The sequence below is a fragment of the Papilio polytes genome, unplaced genomic scaffold, assembly GCF_000836215.1.
Source record: "Papilio polytes unplaced genomic scaffold, Ppol_1.0 DF824382.1, whole genome shotgun sequence".
Lineage (NCBI taxonomy): Eukaryota > Metazoa > Arthropoda > Insecta > Lepidoptera > Papilionidae > Papilio > Papilio polytes.
The window spans coordinates 108,570-126,291 of NW_013524822.1; the positions used below are offsets into that span (position 1 = coordinate 108,570).

At 33.5% G+C, this 17,722-nt stretch overlaps 2 protein-coding genes across 2 annotated transcripts in view; one reads left to right on the plus strand and one right to left on the minus strand.

The window, feature by feature from the left end:
- The first annotated feature begins 6,671 nt into the window (after window positions 1-6,671).
- Window positions 6,672-12,400, plus strand: LOC106111317 (fibroin light chain-like). Its single transcript, XM_013293345.1, has 7 exons — window positions 6,672-6,751; window positions 8,786-8,868; window positions 9,194-9,392; window positions 9,732-9,863; window positions 11,017-11,114; window positions 11,393-11,537; window positions 12,047-12,400. Exons 1-7 carry the CDS (start codon window positions 6,716-6,718, stop codon window positions 12,128-12,130), a joined length of 777 nt encoding a protein of 258 aa, XP_013148799.1. The 5' UTR covers window positions 6,672-6,715; the 3' UTR covers window positions 12,131-12,400.
- Window positions 12,401-16,410: 4,010 nt separating this feature from the next.
- LOC106111347 overlaps window positions 16,411-17,722 on the minus strand; it is a 3,300-nt gene continuing 1,988 nt past the window's right edge. The window contains exons 3-5 of the mRNA XM_013293389.1: window positions 17,429-17,600; window positions 16,943-17,038; window positions 16,411-16,551 (exon numbers count right to left, since the gene is read on the minus strand). Of these exons, the coding sequence (XP_013148843.1) occupies window positions 16,414-16,551; window positions 16,943-17,038; window positions 17,429-17,600 (406 nt within the window). The 3' untranslated portion in view covers window positions 16,411-16,413. The remainder of the gene's footprint in view (window positions 16,552-16,942; window positions 17,039-17,428; window positions 17,601-17,722) is intronic.

Consider the following 17,722-nt stretch of genomic DNA (forward strand, 5'->3'; position numbering starts at 1 on the left):
TTTTGTCCGTAACATAAATAAGGATAACAAAACGATGCAGTGCCGTCTAAACAGAAACACTCTTTGCAATTTTTATAGTTTTCTGAATTAAACCAAGTTCCAGGGGCACATGTTGCATCTATAATAGAAATTATAGGAAAACAATTATACTTAAAAACACACAGAAACCGCCTGATAATATAATATTTAGTTTCCACGTTTTTCTATGAAGTAACTAAAAATATAGAATACTAGCTGTTGCTTGCGACTTTACGCATGGAGTTTAAAAATATAGCCAATGTTACTCATAGATTAAATACCTTTCTGACGGTGAAAGGATTTTTAAAAGTAGTTTTTGAGTTATTTCAATACTTAAAAAATACAAATCTTTTCTTTTTATAAAATTATAGCTTTTGCCCGCGACTCTGTCCGCGTGGATTAAAAAAAAACTAAGTAGCCTATGTGTTCTTTCAGACTATTCTCTACATCTATGCCAAATTACTTTGAGATCCATTCAGCCGTTTAGACTACAAACTCTAATAAACATCAATCTAAACTTTCGCATTTATAATATTAGTAAGATAGGTAGCAAATTGCAATCGCCTTCTTAATCAACATCCATTTCTAATACACGCAAATAATTCCATATTATTCCGTATTATAGTTATTATATTATTTTTTATATAATAGCATATAAAGAAATACCTTTATCTTCACAATCAATAAACTGGCACAAATATAACAGTCCGCCAGCGTGCACACATTTGCTGCAACCAATCTTGACGACTTCTTTGCAACACTCTTGCTCAGCTAACTCTGTAATACGTAAGACAAACGAATTAGAGTCACAAAAAACATCTCTCCCGTAACCTATAATAAGCAGAAATCATAAAATTCTATTTAAAACGCTTCTTCTACACTACCTCTCAACGTTTTAGGGTGCTTTAGACAGACTTACAAACTAGCTTTTGCTCGTGACTCTTCTGCGTGGAATTAAAACCAAAATTCATCGAGGTTCTATTCTACCAGCAGTTTAGTCTACAAACCATAACAAACATCCATCCATCCATCTAAACTTTCGTATTACAATATTAGATTAATCAAGATTTTAAAAATAGAATAGAAAAAACCATTGGCCATCTATTATTAAAAAATGACAGAATTAAAAAAATGTAGACATACCTGGATCTTCTCCTCTCAGATCTTCAAAATCCGCGTCCTTTTTCAATTTTCTCCTAAATGTTATATTATCGTATTTCGCGTAATAATTCTTGATAGTTTTTTTAGGAAATTGGTATCTATTGACTGGAAGGTAATTTTACGTTTGAACTATGCCAGAAACGTCAAAATATTAAAAAGATTTCATTACAATAAATCTTTTTACACCTACCTTCAACACTGGAATACCATTTGTCAACATTATCTTGGCAAACGATTTGGTTAGCTATCTGCAAAATAATAAATACTAATGTACTAAAACTTTAATGTACAGTCGCCTTCTTTCGCAGTGTAGTTTTAAACCTATTATCGATTAAGCGACCAATCGTTGATGTACTAATGCTGGGTTACTTAAGTTTCTATTTATTTAATCACTAGCTGTTACTGACGACTTCGTCTATTTATTCGTATATTTTTTTCTATTTAGATCACATCATCAATATCATAAATAAACATTTATAATGACATCGACATCATATTGCGAAGTGCATGGCAATTTTTTATAACTGGCACACTGCGAACGGAGTTAATTGTACGTTAACATTTTTTCATATTTTATTCAGTTTAAAATACTTACCCAAAACAAAAGAAAAGCCTCTAAATAACAACATCTTCGTTGCATCTTCACGGACATAATGAAAAAGGAACCATAAAAATTGATAATCAAATAGCAATGTGCATATTCCAACCATTGCTAATTTATTTAATCAGATATTAATTGAACGGAACAAGACGATTTTTCATGTCTCTTTTCAAAAAAGCATGTTAAATACAAGACAATCACTAGTAATTTACTGTAGTACAAATTCTAAAATTTCTGGCAATTCACTAATGAACCTTTTTTTCTACAATTTTATGCAAAAACGTCAGTAATTCAGTTAAAAAAGTAAACTATAAACAAGAAACCTCATTTCGGTCGTATACTTTGCTTTTAAAATTTTTAAATCAGAGTAGCACTTAACTAAAGGGGAATTTGAAACGTTTCAAGAAAAAGTTGAATAAAAAACCATGCTCCTTGAAGCATTTAAGTTCTCACTAAAGAAAACTACATTTAAAATGGTACAAATGCTGAGGAAATTGTGTAAGTCGTTAATGTATAAGAGGTTTATTCTGCAATTTAAAGTACATTTTAATTAAATATTATAATTCGAATTAAAAGGAATATCAAACATTTAGACGTGTGTCAATCAACTCTGAGATGGTTCAAAATATCAGCTAAACTGTTGAGCTACAACTCAATTACTAAATTAGCAGCTCATAACTCATTGTACAATAACTATGAGGCAGTGGCTCGCGATTCACACAAATCATATGTACCTCTACAGGTAGATATCGAGCTTATTTGCGAACCCGCACACTGATCTGCTTCACCCATGCGAACAGTGAACTGATCTGCAGATCATCAATTTTAGTTGAGTTACTGATACATTATATTGTATATTTTAACTAGTAAATCGTAGTAAACCATCGTCATTTCTAGAAGTAAGTGAAGATAAGTTTTGGATTATAAGATAGACGTTTCTAGGGACTCGACAGTACACTTTTTTATAGGAAAAGCGGGCAAACGAGCAACAGATCACTTGAATTTAATTGAACCGACGCCCATGAACTTCGCAACGCGAAGGGTACTGGGTACTGTACGCTCTTTTCTTGAAGGACCCTAAGTCGTAACTGTTTAGAAATACCTCTGAGGACAGAGTATTCCACAACACGGGTGTACGAGGTAAGAAGGTACGTGAACACCTCGTCGTTGTGGAATGCCAACCATCGAGGTGGTAACGATGATATTTGGCACTCTGTCGACTCGAAAACTCTGTGCACTCTGCTAAGGAAACACAACCGAACCCTCACATGAACGCATCAAAAATCTCTCTTCAAAACATGTCTTGTAATAATGCAAATACCCATTTTAAAAACTCCACTTACATACAAGTTACAAAATGTATGTTTAAGTTACAATGTCAACTTTCTCAGCAATACTGTAAAGTAGGAATACCTGAAACTTTTATTAGTGAAGTGAACTTAAAAGTTCGCAACGGTCGTAAAGTTGTCGAAGTTAACTCGACTCCGCTGCAACATGCCATAAGTCGTCAACTATTTTACGATACTGCTAACTTAGTAAGACTAAGTTGGGTATCTTGATATCCTGAACCAGGTAACACTGTACAAATTAGGAACCAGCACATCTGCGAAGAAATTCAAACTCAGATGACAATGATCAAAAAGTATATATTTATCTATATCTATACAATATTATAAAGAGAAAAGGTTTGTGTTTTTGTATTTTTGTATGTATGGAAATAACTCAATAACTACTGGGTCGATTTCAAAAATTCTTTCACCATTAGAAAGCTACGTTATCAGGGAATAACATAGGCTTTATAATTTCACCAGCATTTAACAGCAAGTTACTTAAATAAAGGTTAAAAAAATCAATTTGAAACGACGTATTAAGTTTCAAGAAATTAAGTTAATGTATTTTATCTACAAATCACATAATATAGATTTTTTTATTTATGTTAAACGTAGCTTTTTTATTATTGTAATTTACCTTTAAAATCGTTTGTGTACAGGATATAGCCTCTCTTTGACTAAACTTTCGCAGAACTGTTTAGTCGCGCTTTGATTCCTATGAGCTTATATGGAGGTGCGCACACTACTCGATTTTTAGTTGTGGAACTAAACAGTTGAATTGGCTGCGAAACAATCGACAATCGCACAACTGTCATGCGATTGTTTAGTCAAAAAGTGTGCGCGCGCTCTTAAAACTTAGAATTTGTAAACTGTACAAAACAGTAAAAGTATTACTTTAAAAATGTACCATGCAATTTACAATATAACGCAGTCTCGAGTAGTAATGTTACTTTAGCACGCTCTTCGACCTCGCAAGCCTGTTGAAGTTAGTTCGTGGTTCACAGACAAGTGGCATCATGGCTCTTTTAACTAGTTTTCTTACTGGAACTACTTGGTATATACTTGAGGAGTTTTCTAAGAATAAATTACTGATGTTCAGTGTGTCGTGGAACTAAAATAATTTATTTTTAAAGTCTTACTAAAATATGGACCTGAATACGATTAAATCAATATACAATTTATAGTTAGATGGTTTTAGGTTATTTCGGAAATATAAAAGTTCAGGTTTAATGTTAGTTTTACACTTTTTTATTAATTTAAATGTCTTTAAAACAAATCTACTATGTTTCTATCAATTATTGCTAAAATATGTAAAACCATTATCTATACTTCTATACTATTATAATAAAGCCTAAACACACACTTCTTTGTATCCTAAGATGTCAGTAATTACAGCATATTTTTGAATAATAATTTTTTAATTAAAAGTCCCTACATTTACGTCACGCTTTAGGCTAAATACTTTCACGCCATTAAACTTAGAGGGTAAATATTTTGGATAAAAACCTTAATGTGGGAAAGAGACCATAAGTTGCTGCCAACATCAAGGAAGTAAGGTTGTCATCATGTCATGTCATTTTGACATTTGACACATGTAAACAATAAAATAAGATTTTTATAACTTTATGCAAATGAACGAATGTCGCACGGGAACAGTTATATAACAAATTCAATTATTTGTAGTAATGTTTTATTGTTCATAAAAATCCGTTTAAAATAACCCGAAAGAGGATTCTTTTTTAAAACAAAGCGAAAAATAACCAAAACTCATTACAGTAAAAAAAATCTGCAAAAGTTGTTGGCAATTTTATAAAGATCTTTCATTTTTCATTTGTCATCTTTGTGATTTCTTAGCGGCTTTGTATTCAAATTAATTCACAGACTCCATGAATCGTTTTAGCGCGAAATTTAGCGCGTTTTTATTAGCTTTTTCTGTTTTATGATGTCTACAATATACTTTCATTTTGTTTGTCATGAAATACTAACTTCCAACCGCGACTCCGTTCGTTTTATTTAAAAAAAAAAAATAAGTAGCTTATCAGTTCTTCCAGACTACCCTCTACCAATTCAAAATTAGATTGAGATCCGTTCAGCAGTTTAGGCTACAAACTTTAACAAACGTCCATCTAAACTTTCGCCTTGTTAATGTATTATGCATGTTATTACTAAGATTAGTAAGAAGAAAGATATTAGTAAGATATACTTCGTTTCTTATATAGTATTATTCTTCGGCCGCGAATCCGTTCGTGTAAAATTGTAAAAAAAAACAAAAGCGAGTAGCCGATGTGTTCTTCCAGACTATCCTCTACATCTATACCAAATTTCATCGTAATCCGTTCAACAGTTAAGGTTACAAACATCCATCCGTCCATCCATCTAAACTTTAGCATTTATAATATTAGTATGAAAGTATGATTAGTATGATTGTATACTAGGGTTTTACGCTGCTGTATTACGTAGGTAAATTAACGGACCTTCCTGGAACTAAACATTAGTGTCTAATAAAATAAATGTGCAATTTACATTTCACATATTTAAAAACGAAAAAGTCTTTTCTATTATCTATGCATTCGTTGGAATAACTAAGAAGGCCTGAGCAAACAGTTAGAGTTCTAAGCCGCGTAAAGAATCGACGCGTTGAAACAGATAAGGGGGAGTTTCATGAATTATTTACGCTTTTCTGTAGGTTTCGTTTCGCGACCCATTGTTCGGGATCTCTTCGTGTGAAAGGCTTGTTTAATGGAATTTTTATAGCATAGTATACTAGCATTCTTTCAAACCGTCATAACTACATACGTTGAATTTTTAAAGTAAAGAAAACGAAGATTTAAAGGCCTTCACATAAAAATAGTGTTTTAAATACATTTAAGGTAAAAAATACGTCAGTCCTTTTACACTGTAAATCTAGCGTTGTTAGTTTTCGCATTTAAACTTATATAAAAACATATAGATCTATCCTTTTCATTCCAATAAGCAATACAGAGATAGCTATATAATTTTTTTGCATAAGATTTTTTGTAAGAAATTTTGTTACATTTCGCGGAGGAAATCTGTAGTTACTTGTCCCTCACGCTTAATGCTTTAAAATATAAATTAAAAGGCACTATATTTTTGTGTTTTAGTAGAAATATAATTTTTTCATGAAAATAGGAACCTATGGAAAATAAACATATTGAACTGCGCATTTAATAAATAAAACCTCGAATTATTTATTCAACAGATGACGTTAACATAAAAATGTTATTTTAATTCGACATTGTTTTCAATACAAAGCGAAATTTTGCGTTAATTGATCGCTTTCAGTGAGCGACGGGAGCGGACAAATTAATTAATCTTTTTGTTCGATTTTCAAAAATGACAAATTTATTTTTACCGTCATCAAAATAATTCAAATACATATTCAACCTTAATACATTGCAATAAGGTTCAATAAATAATTCAGCATGTTTTTCAAATGTATATCTTTCGTTTGTTTTTTATTGTTTAGGCTTGTTTACACAGATGCAATATGTTTGCGTTGTTTTTAATAAAGATATAAATGTGGTAGGAAATGTTCTTGGACGTGTATATTATATACCGGATTGGTCGCTTCTAGACCAGCACGATGCTGCCCATCACGTTAGTACTGCTCGTTGTTACGGTAAGTTTTTTTTTAGTAAACTATCAAAGACAATTGCTGTAGCTTACTTTGACTACTGATATAATTAAAAAGAATAGTAACATCTGTAATCAATAATAACTCACCAAGAGAAAACATTTAATAAATCATTACAAATAGTAACTAGAAAATAACTAGAAAAAATAGAAAAAAAAGTTTTTTTTCTTTAAATAATTCATCGATCAAGTCCTAGGGGTACTAGCTGTTGAATATTCCTTGCCATTTATTAAAAAAAAACATACGTAAAAATTCCAAACTAAAAATATCTACGAAAGTATTCAGATTTAAGAATATCTTGAATAAGAAGAAAAAATCTTTTTATCTCCAATATTTCCTCTCGTACATCAACGAGCTATCAATAACCGTTTGCGACGAATGTTCTGATTTCCATACAAATATGTTCGCGGCTCGAATCAGGCACAATGCGTATTGAAAACGAGGCTTTGCCTCTGACATGTTGGTTTGTGAATTACAGATAAAAAAGCAATCTTCTCTCTTTATTCCGAGTTGTAAATTATTTCAGATCATTTTGCAAAACATTTTTGTGAAAGTTACTGTCAAATGTATTCGTTTATATCTATAACTAGCTGTTCCCGTGCGGCTTCATCCGCACTTAATTATGAAAATTTTATTTTATTGTTTACATTTGTCAAATTATGAATAGCAAATGTCAAAATGACATGACATGACATGTCTCTTTCCCACATTAGGGTTTTTATCCAAAATATTTACACCCTAAGTTTGATGGCATGAAAATATATAACCAACAATAAAAATATATAACAAACAATTATTCAAAAACCCGGTTTATAATATTAGTTAAATGTCAGTTTTGATTAGACCTTTTTACGAGTGTTGTAAAAGTTTCACAGCAATTACGTAACAGTATGAACTTTTTTTATCTTTTTAAATAACTCGTACTATATTTCCGAATATAGTAACACCATGTAGATGTTAGATTTAGAGAACGCGTTCATATTAGCACATCAATCCACAGCTCTATGAATATTTAATTCTATAAATATTCATGCTCGAAAATCTCTCACAAGTACTGTCGACTGTGGATATACATTGCAATTACAATTTAAACATGGTATAAATAAAATTTAATAAATACTAGAATATTAGAGCAAGTTTGAGAGTAGCCCCAGTGGTTGAGAAATTAAGCAGTAAAAGGTTAGCATGGTATGGGCATGTTATAATAAGGCATGAATCGCATGTAACAAGGACGTTGGATATGAATATGAAGGTACACCGGTAGAGGTAGAAAGAGATGGATGGATTGCTAAAAGGTGACATAATGAAGAAGGGACTGAGACGATGGATGATAGTTATTTGGAGGACCCGATTAGAAACCCGACGACCCTACGGAAGCAGGATAAGGTAAGGGAAATGATGATGATGAAATACTTGAAATATACTTCAGGTAAATAAAAAGAAAATTGCAATCGATTATATTTAGTTTCTGATTTTTTTGGCAACGAGTATAATCGATTTTACACCAAAAGGTGATAGATATTCGTTAATTGACAGTCTTAGCAAAGTTTGTCAAACATTTCCAAATATTGGCAGTTGGTTAAACTCTGTTTTGCGTTGTAAGCCAGCTTCAGACAGCTCGCTCCCGTGGGATAGTCAACCGGACAGCTGTCATCATTTAATCCCTTGCATTGGGATTACTATTTCAGTTAGCACCGAACTACATTTGAATAAATATTTATTTTTAACTGAATTTCTTATAAGTCTGATTTTGTAAACTAACGTGGGTGTAAAGTGATGAAGTTGATGTCAGAATTAGGTTTTTTCTTACCTCTACACTAAGGTATTCTTAAATTACTCATAATTTAGAGGTTCGCTTCTAAACATGTGAAAACACTACAATTTATTTTACATTTGCCTGCTTTGAAGATAGGTCGGCCAATCGTAGCCAACTTCCAGTCTACTATCTTAAGAAGTCTACTTCTAGTAGACTTTATAATGCCAGAAGATGAGGTAATTAAGGACATTTTATTGTTACAGAGCGTATTTGCTGCTCCATCAGTGACCGTCACCCAGTACAACGTTAATGACATCCCTCCTGTCGCCGACAATGGCAAACCAAGGTAAGAGATCCTTCTTTAACTTAGTCTGCTTCAATAAGAGTAGTTAATAATTTTCAAAGAGATCCTTAGATTAATAGCGCGCGCCCACCTGAAACTAAACTATCGCACAACTGTTTAGTCCCGCTTTGATTCCTATGAGCTTATATGGAGGTGCGCATACTACTTGATTTTTAGTTGTGCAACTAAACTGTTGAATGAGCTGCGAAACAATCGACAATCGCACAACAATTGTGAGATACTTTAGTCAAAGGTGTGTTCTCACTCTAAGTCTAGAACATTCTAAGAAAATAACAGCAGTTGGTATTAAAAATCATGTTTCCTTTAGCTCAAGCATCGAGAATGCGTTCGACGTTCTGAGCGACGGTGGCGACACCAACATCTACATCCTAACAATCCGTCAGATCCTCAACGATCTGGCTAACCAGTCCGACCCTAAGAGCCAGGCGCTCGCTGTCGGTCAGGCCATCGCCATCCTCGGCGAGCTGGTCTATGGTAACCCTGGTGATGCTTGCGCCGCCGCTGAGGTAATGTATTACCCATTAAAATTATTAGAATGATGTGATAGAGGAACTCAAAATAATGGGTCTAAGTATTCTTGCGATACTTGATCTTCTCCATCAAGTGAAATACAGCACACATTTTGTAGCTTTAACTTGAAACATATGCGTAATACGAAAACTAGAAGTTTGAGTTAAAATTTCATAAAGAGTTGGAAAATTAATTGTAAATATCTCAAACTTGTGAACTTTATATGAGAATGGACTGTTGTGAAAGAGAGAAGAAGGCGATGAACTTTTACCTACATTTTTAATTTAGTGGATAATTCTAAATTCAAATTTCTTTAATATTTTATTGTTTTCTAGCTTGTGAACGCATACACTAGCGGCAACAAAGCGGCTACTCGCGTCGCTCTCATCAACTTCATCCAGAGTCTGGTCGCCAACATCGATGCCTTCGTCCAGCTTATCTTGAACCCCAACTCCGTCAGATACGGTGTAAGTAGCTTCTCCTACCAACTCTAAAGGGAGAGAGATCGTAACTGCCATTCCATTTCATAATGTTTTTCAACTTACGAGACGACCCGATTAGATTTATGGTTGCTACAAAATAATTCTGACAACTAAATATACATTACTCACATTCGTCCGCGACGCCGTCCGCGTGGACTTAAAAAAACAAAAGTGAGTGGCCTATGCGTTCTTCCAGACTATCCTATACATCTATACCACATTTCATCGAAATCCGTAAAGCCATTACTACAAACTCTAACAAACATCCATCCATAAACTTTCGCATTTATAATATTAGTATGATTAAAAATGTGCCGTTATCTTTAAAGTTAAAAAGATTATGTTGAAGATGGTGAAATGACAAATTAACCGATGGTAATAATGCATTATCTTGAAAAATATCTCAATAAATCTGTTTAATAAAACATTTGAACGTTTCTTCTAAATACAGTGAATATAAAATCCTCTGCATAAATTCAAGCACATTACAAGCTTGCAATATATTAATAGTTTCACTGCATAAATCCCGAGACTCCATTTATCTCCGCAACCGATTCCCCGCGCAACTAAACTGGGATTTACATTGTTATTGATATTAATGATTTCTTCCACTCTTTGCTATGCAATGATTAATGATACAGCAACTTTAACCATTACCGCAACTATTAACTAAATAACGTATTCACTTACTTTTAATGATGATATATTTAAACTGTTGATTAGAAATATTGCTGTTTATTAAGATATCGACCCTTAAATAAATTTATAGTTAAATAATCTAAAAACTAATATTAATTTAACCAATAATGTGACGATACATTGTTTAGTAAATTTTAAAAGAAAAGATCCAAGTTTAAGACAAGACTCTCTTGGAACACGTCTGTTTATTATTAAGTTAGGCCGATATTACACATAAGTAGCCGGTACTCTTGCATTACCAGATACTGGAACGAGCCAGGGACAGTCATTGCAAACTCTGTCATGCCAATTACCAACCCATGTTAACTGGTATGTGTATTCCAGTCCGAAATGTATCATTTAGCAAATTAAAACAAAAGTATAAAATACGAACGGTTTTGATAACTGAATTTCAAGCGCTGTACCGAGTGTTCTTTAATTTTCATGATCTTGAATGCAGAGTGGTAGACGCGGCAACTGCGTGGGAGGAGGTAGGAGTTACAACTTCGAGGCTGCATGGGACTCCGTGCAGTCAGATGCCGACCCATTCCTTTCAAGGTAAATATAAAAGAACAAAATTTAGTTTCTTAAATCGGAATAACAAAAATCGAATTGGTAATTAATTTAAATAAACTATTAAGGTTGAAATTAAACAACTGCAAGCATATTCTTCTAATTCTACTCGTGCTTTTTGGAAAGAAAGAACTAATGAGATGATTTTATATAAATGTTCCAAAGCAATTCACTGTTCTGGTCAATGTTCCTAGCTACTAGCTACAAAATGAAATTGCAATTTATTCATTTCTGGTAAAAGATACATAAATTTACCTTTTCAGTTTGTACAACGAGGAATACTGTGCTGCTAAGAGGCTGTACAACGCCTTTAACATCCGTAGCAACAATGTAGGCGCAGCCGCCACCGCAGCCTCTTTGTCACCTGTCACTGAAATCGTACAGAGAGCTTACGCAGCTCTCGTTAACGTAAGTCTTAAACCTTGGTTTCACTAAGTAGCTAACAGAGCTCTCACCGTAAATGCTATCTCTGTTACCATTATATGTTCTATTTTCACTGGTGTTTTTGGTACTCACAGGTAATACGACGGAGCTTATAAATTATTGTATTTTTAACGATTTTAATATGATCTATCGCTCAAAGGGTGTTTGAATTGTTTTTAAACTGCCACTGTACAAATCATTAAACCTGAGATAGGCTCTGAAGATCGATTATTGGGTTGAACCGGTAATAGCGTGGCTTAATTTGTTGTTATTTGGTTAGAGAGGGCGCACACCTTGACCAAAACATCGCATAACTGTTGTGTGTCAATTGTCCATTGTTTTGCAGCCCATTCAACTGTTTAGTTGCACAACTAAAAATCGAGTAGTATACCTCCTCCTAGCTTATATGACTGAAGGCTAGACTAAACAGTTGTGCGATATTTTAATTGTGGGGCGCTCTTCGCATACCATAACATTTTTTTATCTCATTTCAGCTCTTGGGCGCTATTGGAAACAACGGTAACGTTATCGGAGCTGCCGCGACCGCTAAAGTCGAACTTAAACGAGCAATCGTTTAAATATAACAGTTATTACCAACATGACATCGTATTACCAACATAAGACATATTACCAAACATGTCTAACCAAGTATATAGCATTTATAGTATACACGTATAGAATCAAATTAATAGTCAATGTTGTAAATATTATATATTGTATATAGCAGGATTATTACTATTATTTATGTAAATATAAATCATATAATAAACAACGACACGGCTTTTTATTACGGAAATGGATTTTTTGTTTACTGACGATTTCCAATAAAGATGTGTTCTTATTTTGTATTGGTTGTTTTATTTATACTGAAATTAGTCGTAAAAGTAGTGTAAAGGTTTTTTTTTTTATTTCTGATTTAAAATAACTATGCTCTACTTCACTATTAATATTTCGGTATTGAATATAGGAGAGCGGTGAACATCATTTACTTAAAATATAGCCTAAACTAAATATTTTGGTAAATTACCAACACGTCGGAAAAATAAAACTTATTCTAAGTAACACGTTTCAGGCCCGCTGCGTTAACATATATTACATAATACATTCAGTACAGTCGCGGACATCAGCGGCGTTCTACTTTTAGAAAAAATGCGTTGCTACCCACAAAAAGACCAACTTGGTCTTTTACAAATAACCAATTAGGTAGCAGTAAGTAACGCAAACAAAAGGAAAATAATAAAAAGCAATTATCCGTGTACCGATCGACCTTTTTTCATACAGACAATGTCCAATTGGTTATTGTTACGTCATTTTTTTTTGTGACTGAATGGCCACTGTTTGCCTTGAAGAGGCATTTACAGATTCACCGGGCTTGAGGTGGCCGAGCGCAGATGGCGCTTAGCCTAAACCTCGTTTATGAGTAGCTAAGCTCGAGGGCTCCCCCAGGAGCCACAGCACGAGCCGTTACTTCGTTATTATTACCGAATTGGGTCGTCGTCTCGATGCGTATAAAATGTTTGAGGGATTGTAGCTTTAAAGTTGAAACACTAACAGATTTCCTGATTGTACATGTTTATGTATGTTAGGCTCTAGCTGTGAACTTTACAAGGTGTTAAATCATGTAAGCTTCATATTGAGACTGCTAGCCGGGTGAGCAACCCTTTAATTTTGTTAGGACTTCATACCAGCCGCACATTACTGTACTCCGTAGAATTTACGACCAGACTAAATTACATTTTCTGAATAAGAACAGAATACGCCGAGAAATCCTAACCTTAAATTTACAAGACAAAAAACATTGTTATATTATTTTTTAAGAGCGAAATAACTAGTGTTTTGTACGAAAACACTTCTTACATCCATGGTCCATCCATGGATATCCAAGGTTATTTTTAATATTTGAATAAAAACTCTTTTATATTATGCCTTACTAAACTCTTTTATGAATTTCATCATAATGCGTTAACGATTTGATATCAAAAAGCATCTCAATTGAATTCTCATTGCTTCTAACAAAAGTGAAAATATTTTTACTAATATTATAAATCTGAAAGTATGGATGGATGGGTGGATGGATGTTTATTAGAGTTTGTAGCCTAAACGGCTAAACGAATTTAGATTTCTAGGTGGGATAGTGTTCAAGCGCTGGTTTTGCGATTTAAAAAAAAGATGAAATTTGACATAGTAAAGGATAGTCTGGAAGAACACATAGGCTACTCAGTTTTGTTTTTTCAATCTCACGCGAACAGAGTCGCGGGCGAAAGCTAGTGTGATGTAAATTCAAAGAAACTTTTAAGTTATAATAGAAATGTTAGGATTTACTCGCGGCATTCCGCAATCTGAACCAATCAAAACTCTTAATGCCCTAATCCATTGAACAAATTAAATCTCGCTGCAATCCCGGCTGCAAGATGGATCGCAATCAAGATGGATAAGACTTTCTTGTTCTTACTCGAACGTAAAATGCCTTGCATTGGAAATGCTATTTGTACAATCTTATAAAATACCTTTGTTTGTAATGGTAAACGATTTAAAATGAGTAATTTAAAATTAACGATGTACTTCTACGACTGTATTAAACCAATTTATGTCTAGGTAGAGCTGTAGATAGATGTTTGTTAGAGTTTGTAGCCTAAACTACTGAAGGGATTTTGATGAAATTTGGCATAAATGTAGAGAATAGTCTAGAAAAACACATAGATCACTTACTTTTTTATTTCACGCGGATGGAGTCGCAGCTGAAAAGCAGAGTTATCGACTAATATTTGCGCCCTTATTTACACGCAATTAATGCTGTCTAATCGTCCGTTTTGCACTGTATTAACAATTATCATTATTCTAATTAAAACGCATTGGAGCGTAATATTCAATTTCGTTATGAAATAAAGCCGATCTAACGCACCATTGATTAATAACATTACGAGTAAATACAACCAAATAGATTATAATAACCCATGTTTTATAAACTAGCTGTTGCTACAGACTTCATTCGCGTGAAAAAATAAATAAACAGCGTAGCTCACTGATAACGTAGCTTTTTAATTTTGAAAGAATTCTTAAAATCAGTTTAGTAGTTTTTGAGTTATTTCAATACATACAACAATCTATACTAATATTATAAAGAGGAAAGATTTGTATTTTTGGTTTTTTGTATGTATTTAATTCACGCAAAAACTACTGGGCCAATTTTAAAAAATTCATTCACCATGAGAAAGGTAATTTATCTGTGAGTAACATAGGCAATATTTTTTATATCACGCGGACGAAGTCGCGAGCAACAGCTAGTTCTTTATAATCCTATGCTATATAGAAGTAAAGATAAGCACTCAAATAACCTAGAAAGGTAAACCATTACCATTTATGTCACATATATTCATATTTCAATAGCAGACACGATGCAGCACCTCGTGAATCTATTGAAAAACTTTAGTCGTTGTACTAAAATTACTGCCATTAAAAAACTAAGATTTTAATTTTAATTTCTTAATACCACAAACCCTTTCTGTCGTCCTTCGTATATCATATTGAAATTTAATCACAAACTATCGACTAGCTTAGGAATTTACTGTGAACAAATTATAAGAAAAAAGAGAATCTTTAACATCAGTATGAATCATTAATCAATACTAATATAATAAAGCGTAAACACACACTTCTTTGTTGCCTAAGATGTCAGCAATTACAGCATATTTTTGAATAATTCCTTATTTATTGAAAAGCCTTACAATTACGTCACGCTTAAGGCAATATATTTTCACGCCATTAAACTTAGGGGGTAAAAATTTTTGATAAAAACCCTAATGTGGGAAAGAGACCGTAAGTTGCTGCCAACATCAAGGGAGCAAGACAGTCAAGGTTTGTCATGTTATGTCATTTTGACATTTGCTATTGATAATTAGACAAATGTAAACAATAAAATAAAGTTTTCATAATTTCATGCGGATGAAGCCGCACGAGAACAGCTAGTGTCTCATAGAATTGAAAAATATTAGGTTCAACCTAACAGAGTAAAAATATCTCATACTAGCCGTTGCTCGCGACTTCACTCGCATGAAATTAAAAAAAAACATTATAGCCTACATTACTCAGTGATAACATAGCTTTTTAACAAAGCAAGAATTTGAAATCGGTCGAGTAGTTTATGAGTTATTTCATTACATACAAAAATACAAATCTTTATGTAATGTAGTAGGTACATGTAAATTATTAGTCTCTAAGTACCGCAGTTTACTGTATATTGAATTCAGTCGAATTACACATCTTGAGCTTACGCACGTCTTTTATTTCGTACACCACACTTTATAATATTAATTTAGACAAATAATACTGAGATCCAGTGTGCTAAAACTATTCCGAAGTTCGCGGAATGTTACATAGTTTAATAAGTAAGGATAAGTAAATACTTGGGTTCCTAACTACCGCCAGTAATCCTATTACCGCCCAGTGGAGCGCGTAATTTAAAAACGAGCTACGGATTGAACAAGATTGAACTATGGAATATTGAGATACAAAGAGATTAAAGCTTTATGTATTACCTAGCTTACGACCGCGACTCCGTCCGTGTAGAATAAAAGAAAACAAAAGTAAATAGCATATGTGTTCTTCCAGACTATCCTCTACATCTATGCCAAATTTAACCGAGATCCGTTTAGCCGTTTAGGGTACAAACTCTAGTAAACATCCATCTAAACATTCGCATTTATAACATCAATTAGCTTTTCCATATGCTTGTAGCTGAATTGAACTTATCATTTGCATGTAAACATGCAAACTCCTAGTATTTATTTCCGCCCTTAATAAACAATAGCATAGCACCATTTGCTTCATTTATAGCTTATAAAAAAAGAACACATCAGAGTAATCAACCAAGATTTTTAATCAATTCCTTTAGATATCTGATATCTTTCTTATCGTGAATTTCTTCCTCCTCGTTGTCGATCGGCGCCGAAGTTCTCGACACAACTCTACGCCCCGGCAGCTCCATTATAAATGATCTGATCTGTGTCATATCAAACATGAATAGAAAATAAAATGCTCAACTTTGGTAGAGTTTACTTCAACACGAACATGCATAAGCATGTATATTCATCTATTTCAGCTTTTTTAAGTCGTAGAACATAGTAGTTATAGTGCCGTCTAAAGTTTAAAGCTGGCTGCACACAACCAACGTTAGAGACAATGCTGCAATACAAAAGTCATAGTCAAAAACAAAGTTGGCAAGGAAGAAAAGAGACGGCAAAAAAAACAACGTCAGGGAAGGGCGTTATTGAGCGAGCGCCTATAGCGCTATATGTGCGAATTACTCTCACATAACGTTTTCAACTTTATCTCTAGTAGTAGTAAAAATCCGTTTTATAAAACTGTACTTATTTAAATAAATTTAAACATACCTTTTGGTTGACAGCCCTGAAATTCTGCAACAGTTTCAGGGACGATCTCTTCTCAGTCGGATGTGATATTTGATAAAGACGAACAGCTCGGTGAAACTGCGAAATGTAAATATTCTAAGTCATTTTTACTCTAAATTGCTCTCATATTAATGTACAGTCGGAAAAATCCGCGGTGTTCCACTTCAGAAAAAAAAGCCTTTTTTATTACGAGTCAAACTCCGCCTCCTACAAATAAATAATCAGATAGCAGTGTGTAATACAAACAGATGGATAATAATAATAAGAAATTAGCCGTCTATCACTAACCGACTTTTATTTCGTATGGATACATTTATAAATTGTAATTGGATTAGTTTGGGTTCCGCGCCTCATTTCAAAATGTTCAAACGATTATAGCTTTAAAGGTGGAACACCGCCTGTTTCTCCGATTGTACTATGTACGTAAACGGTCAACATTTGTTTTGTTTTAATTATTTCCCTACTTACTCTTTCCAACAGACACCACGTATCTCTATATTGTTGCAAGAAGACCAATGGTGTCAGTATAGAGGCGTAGAGTGCTGCCTCTCTATCCAACAGGTCCTCTCCCTCTGACATGCCGTGGATAGTCGCACGGTACTTGTGTAGGAACGCCGTATTCGCGTGGTCTTTATCGAAACTGTTAAGATTAGTAAAAGTTAAATTAACTCTAATAAGGGTGAGTTGCATCAAATCGCTGGTTATCGTAAAAGTTATAATAGGGTTACAAGTGCAAAAACATATTCTCACAGAGGTTTTATG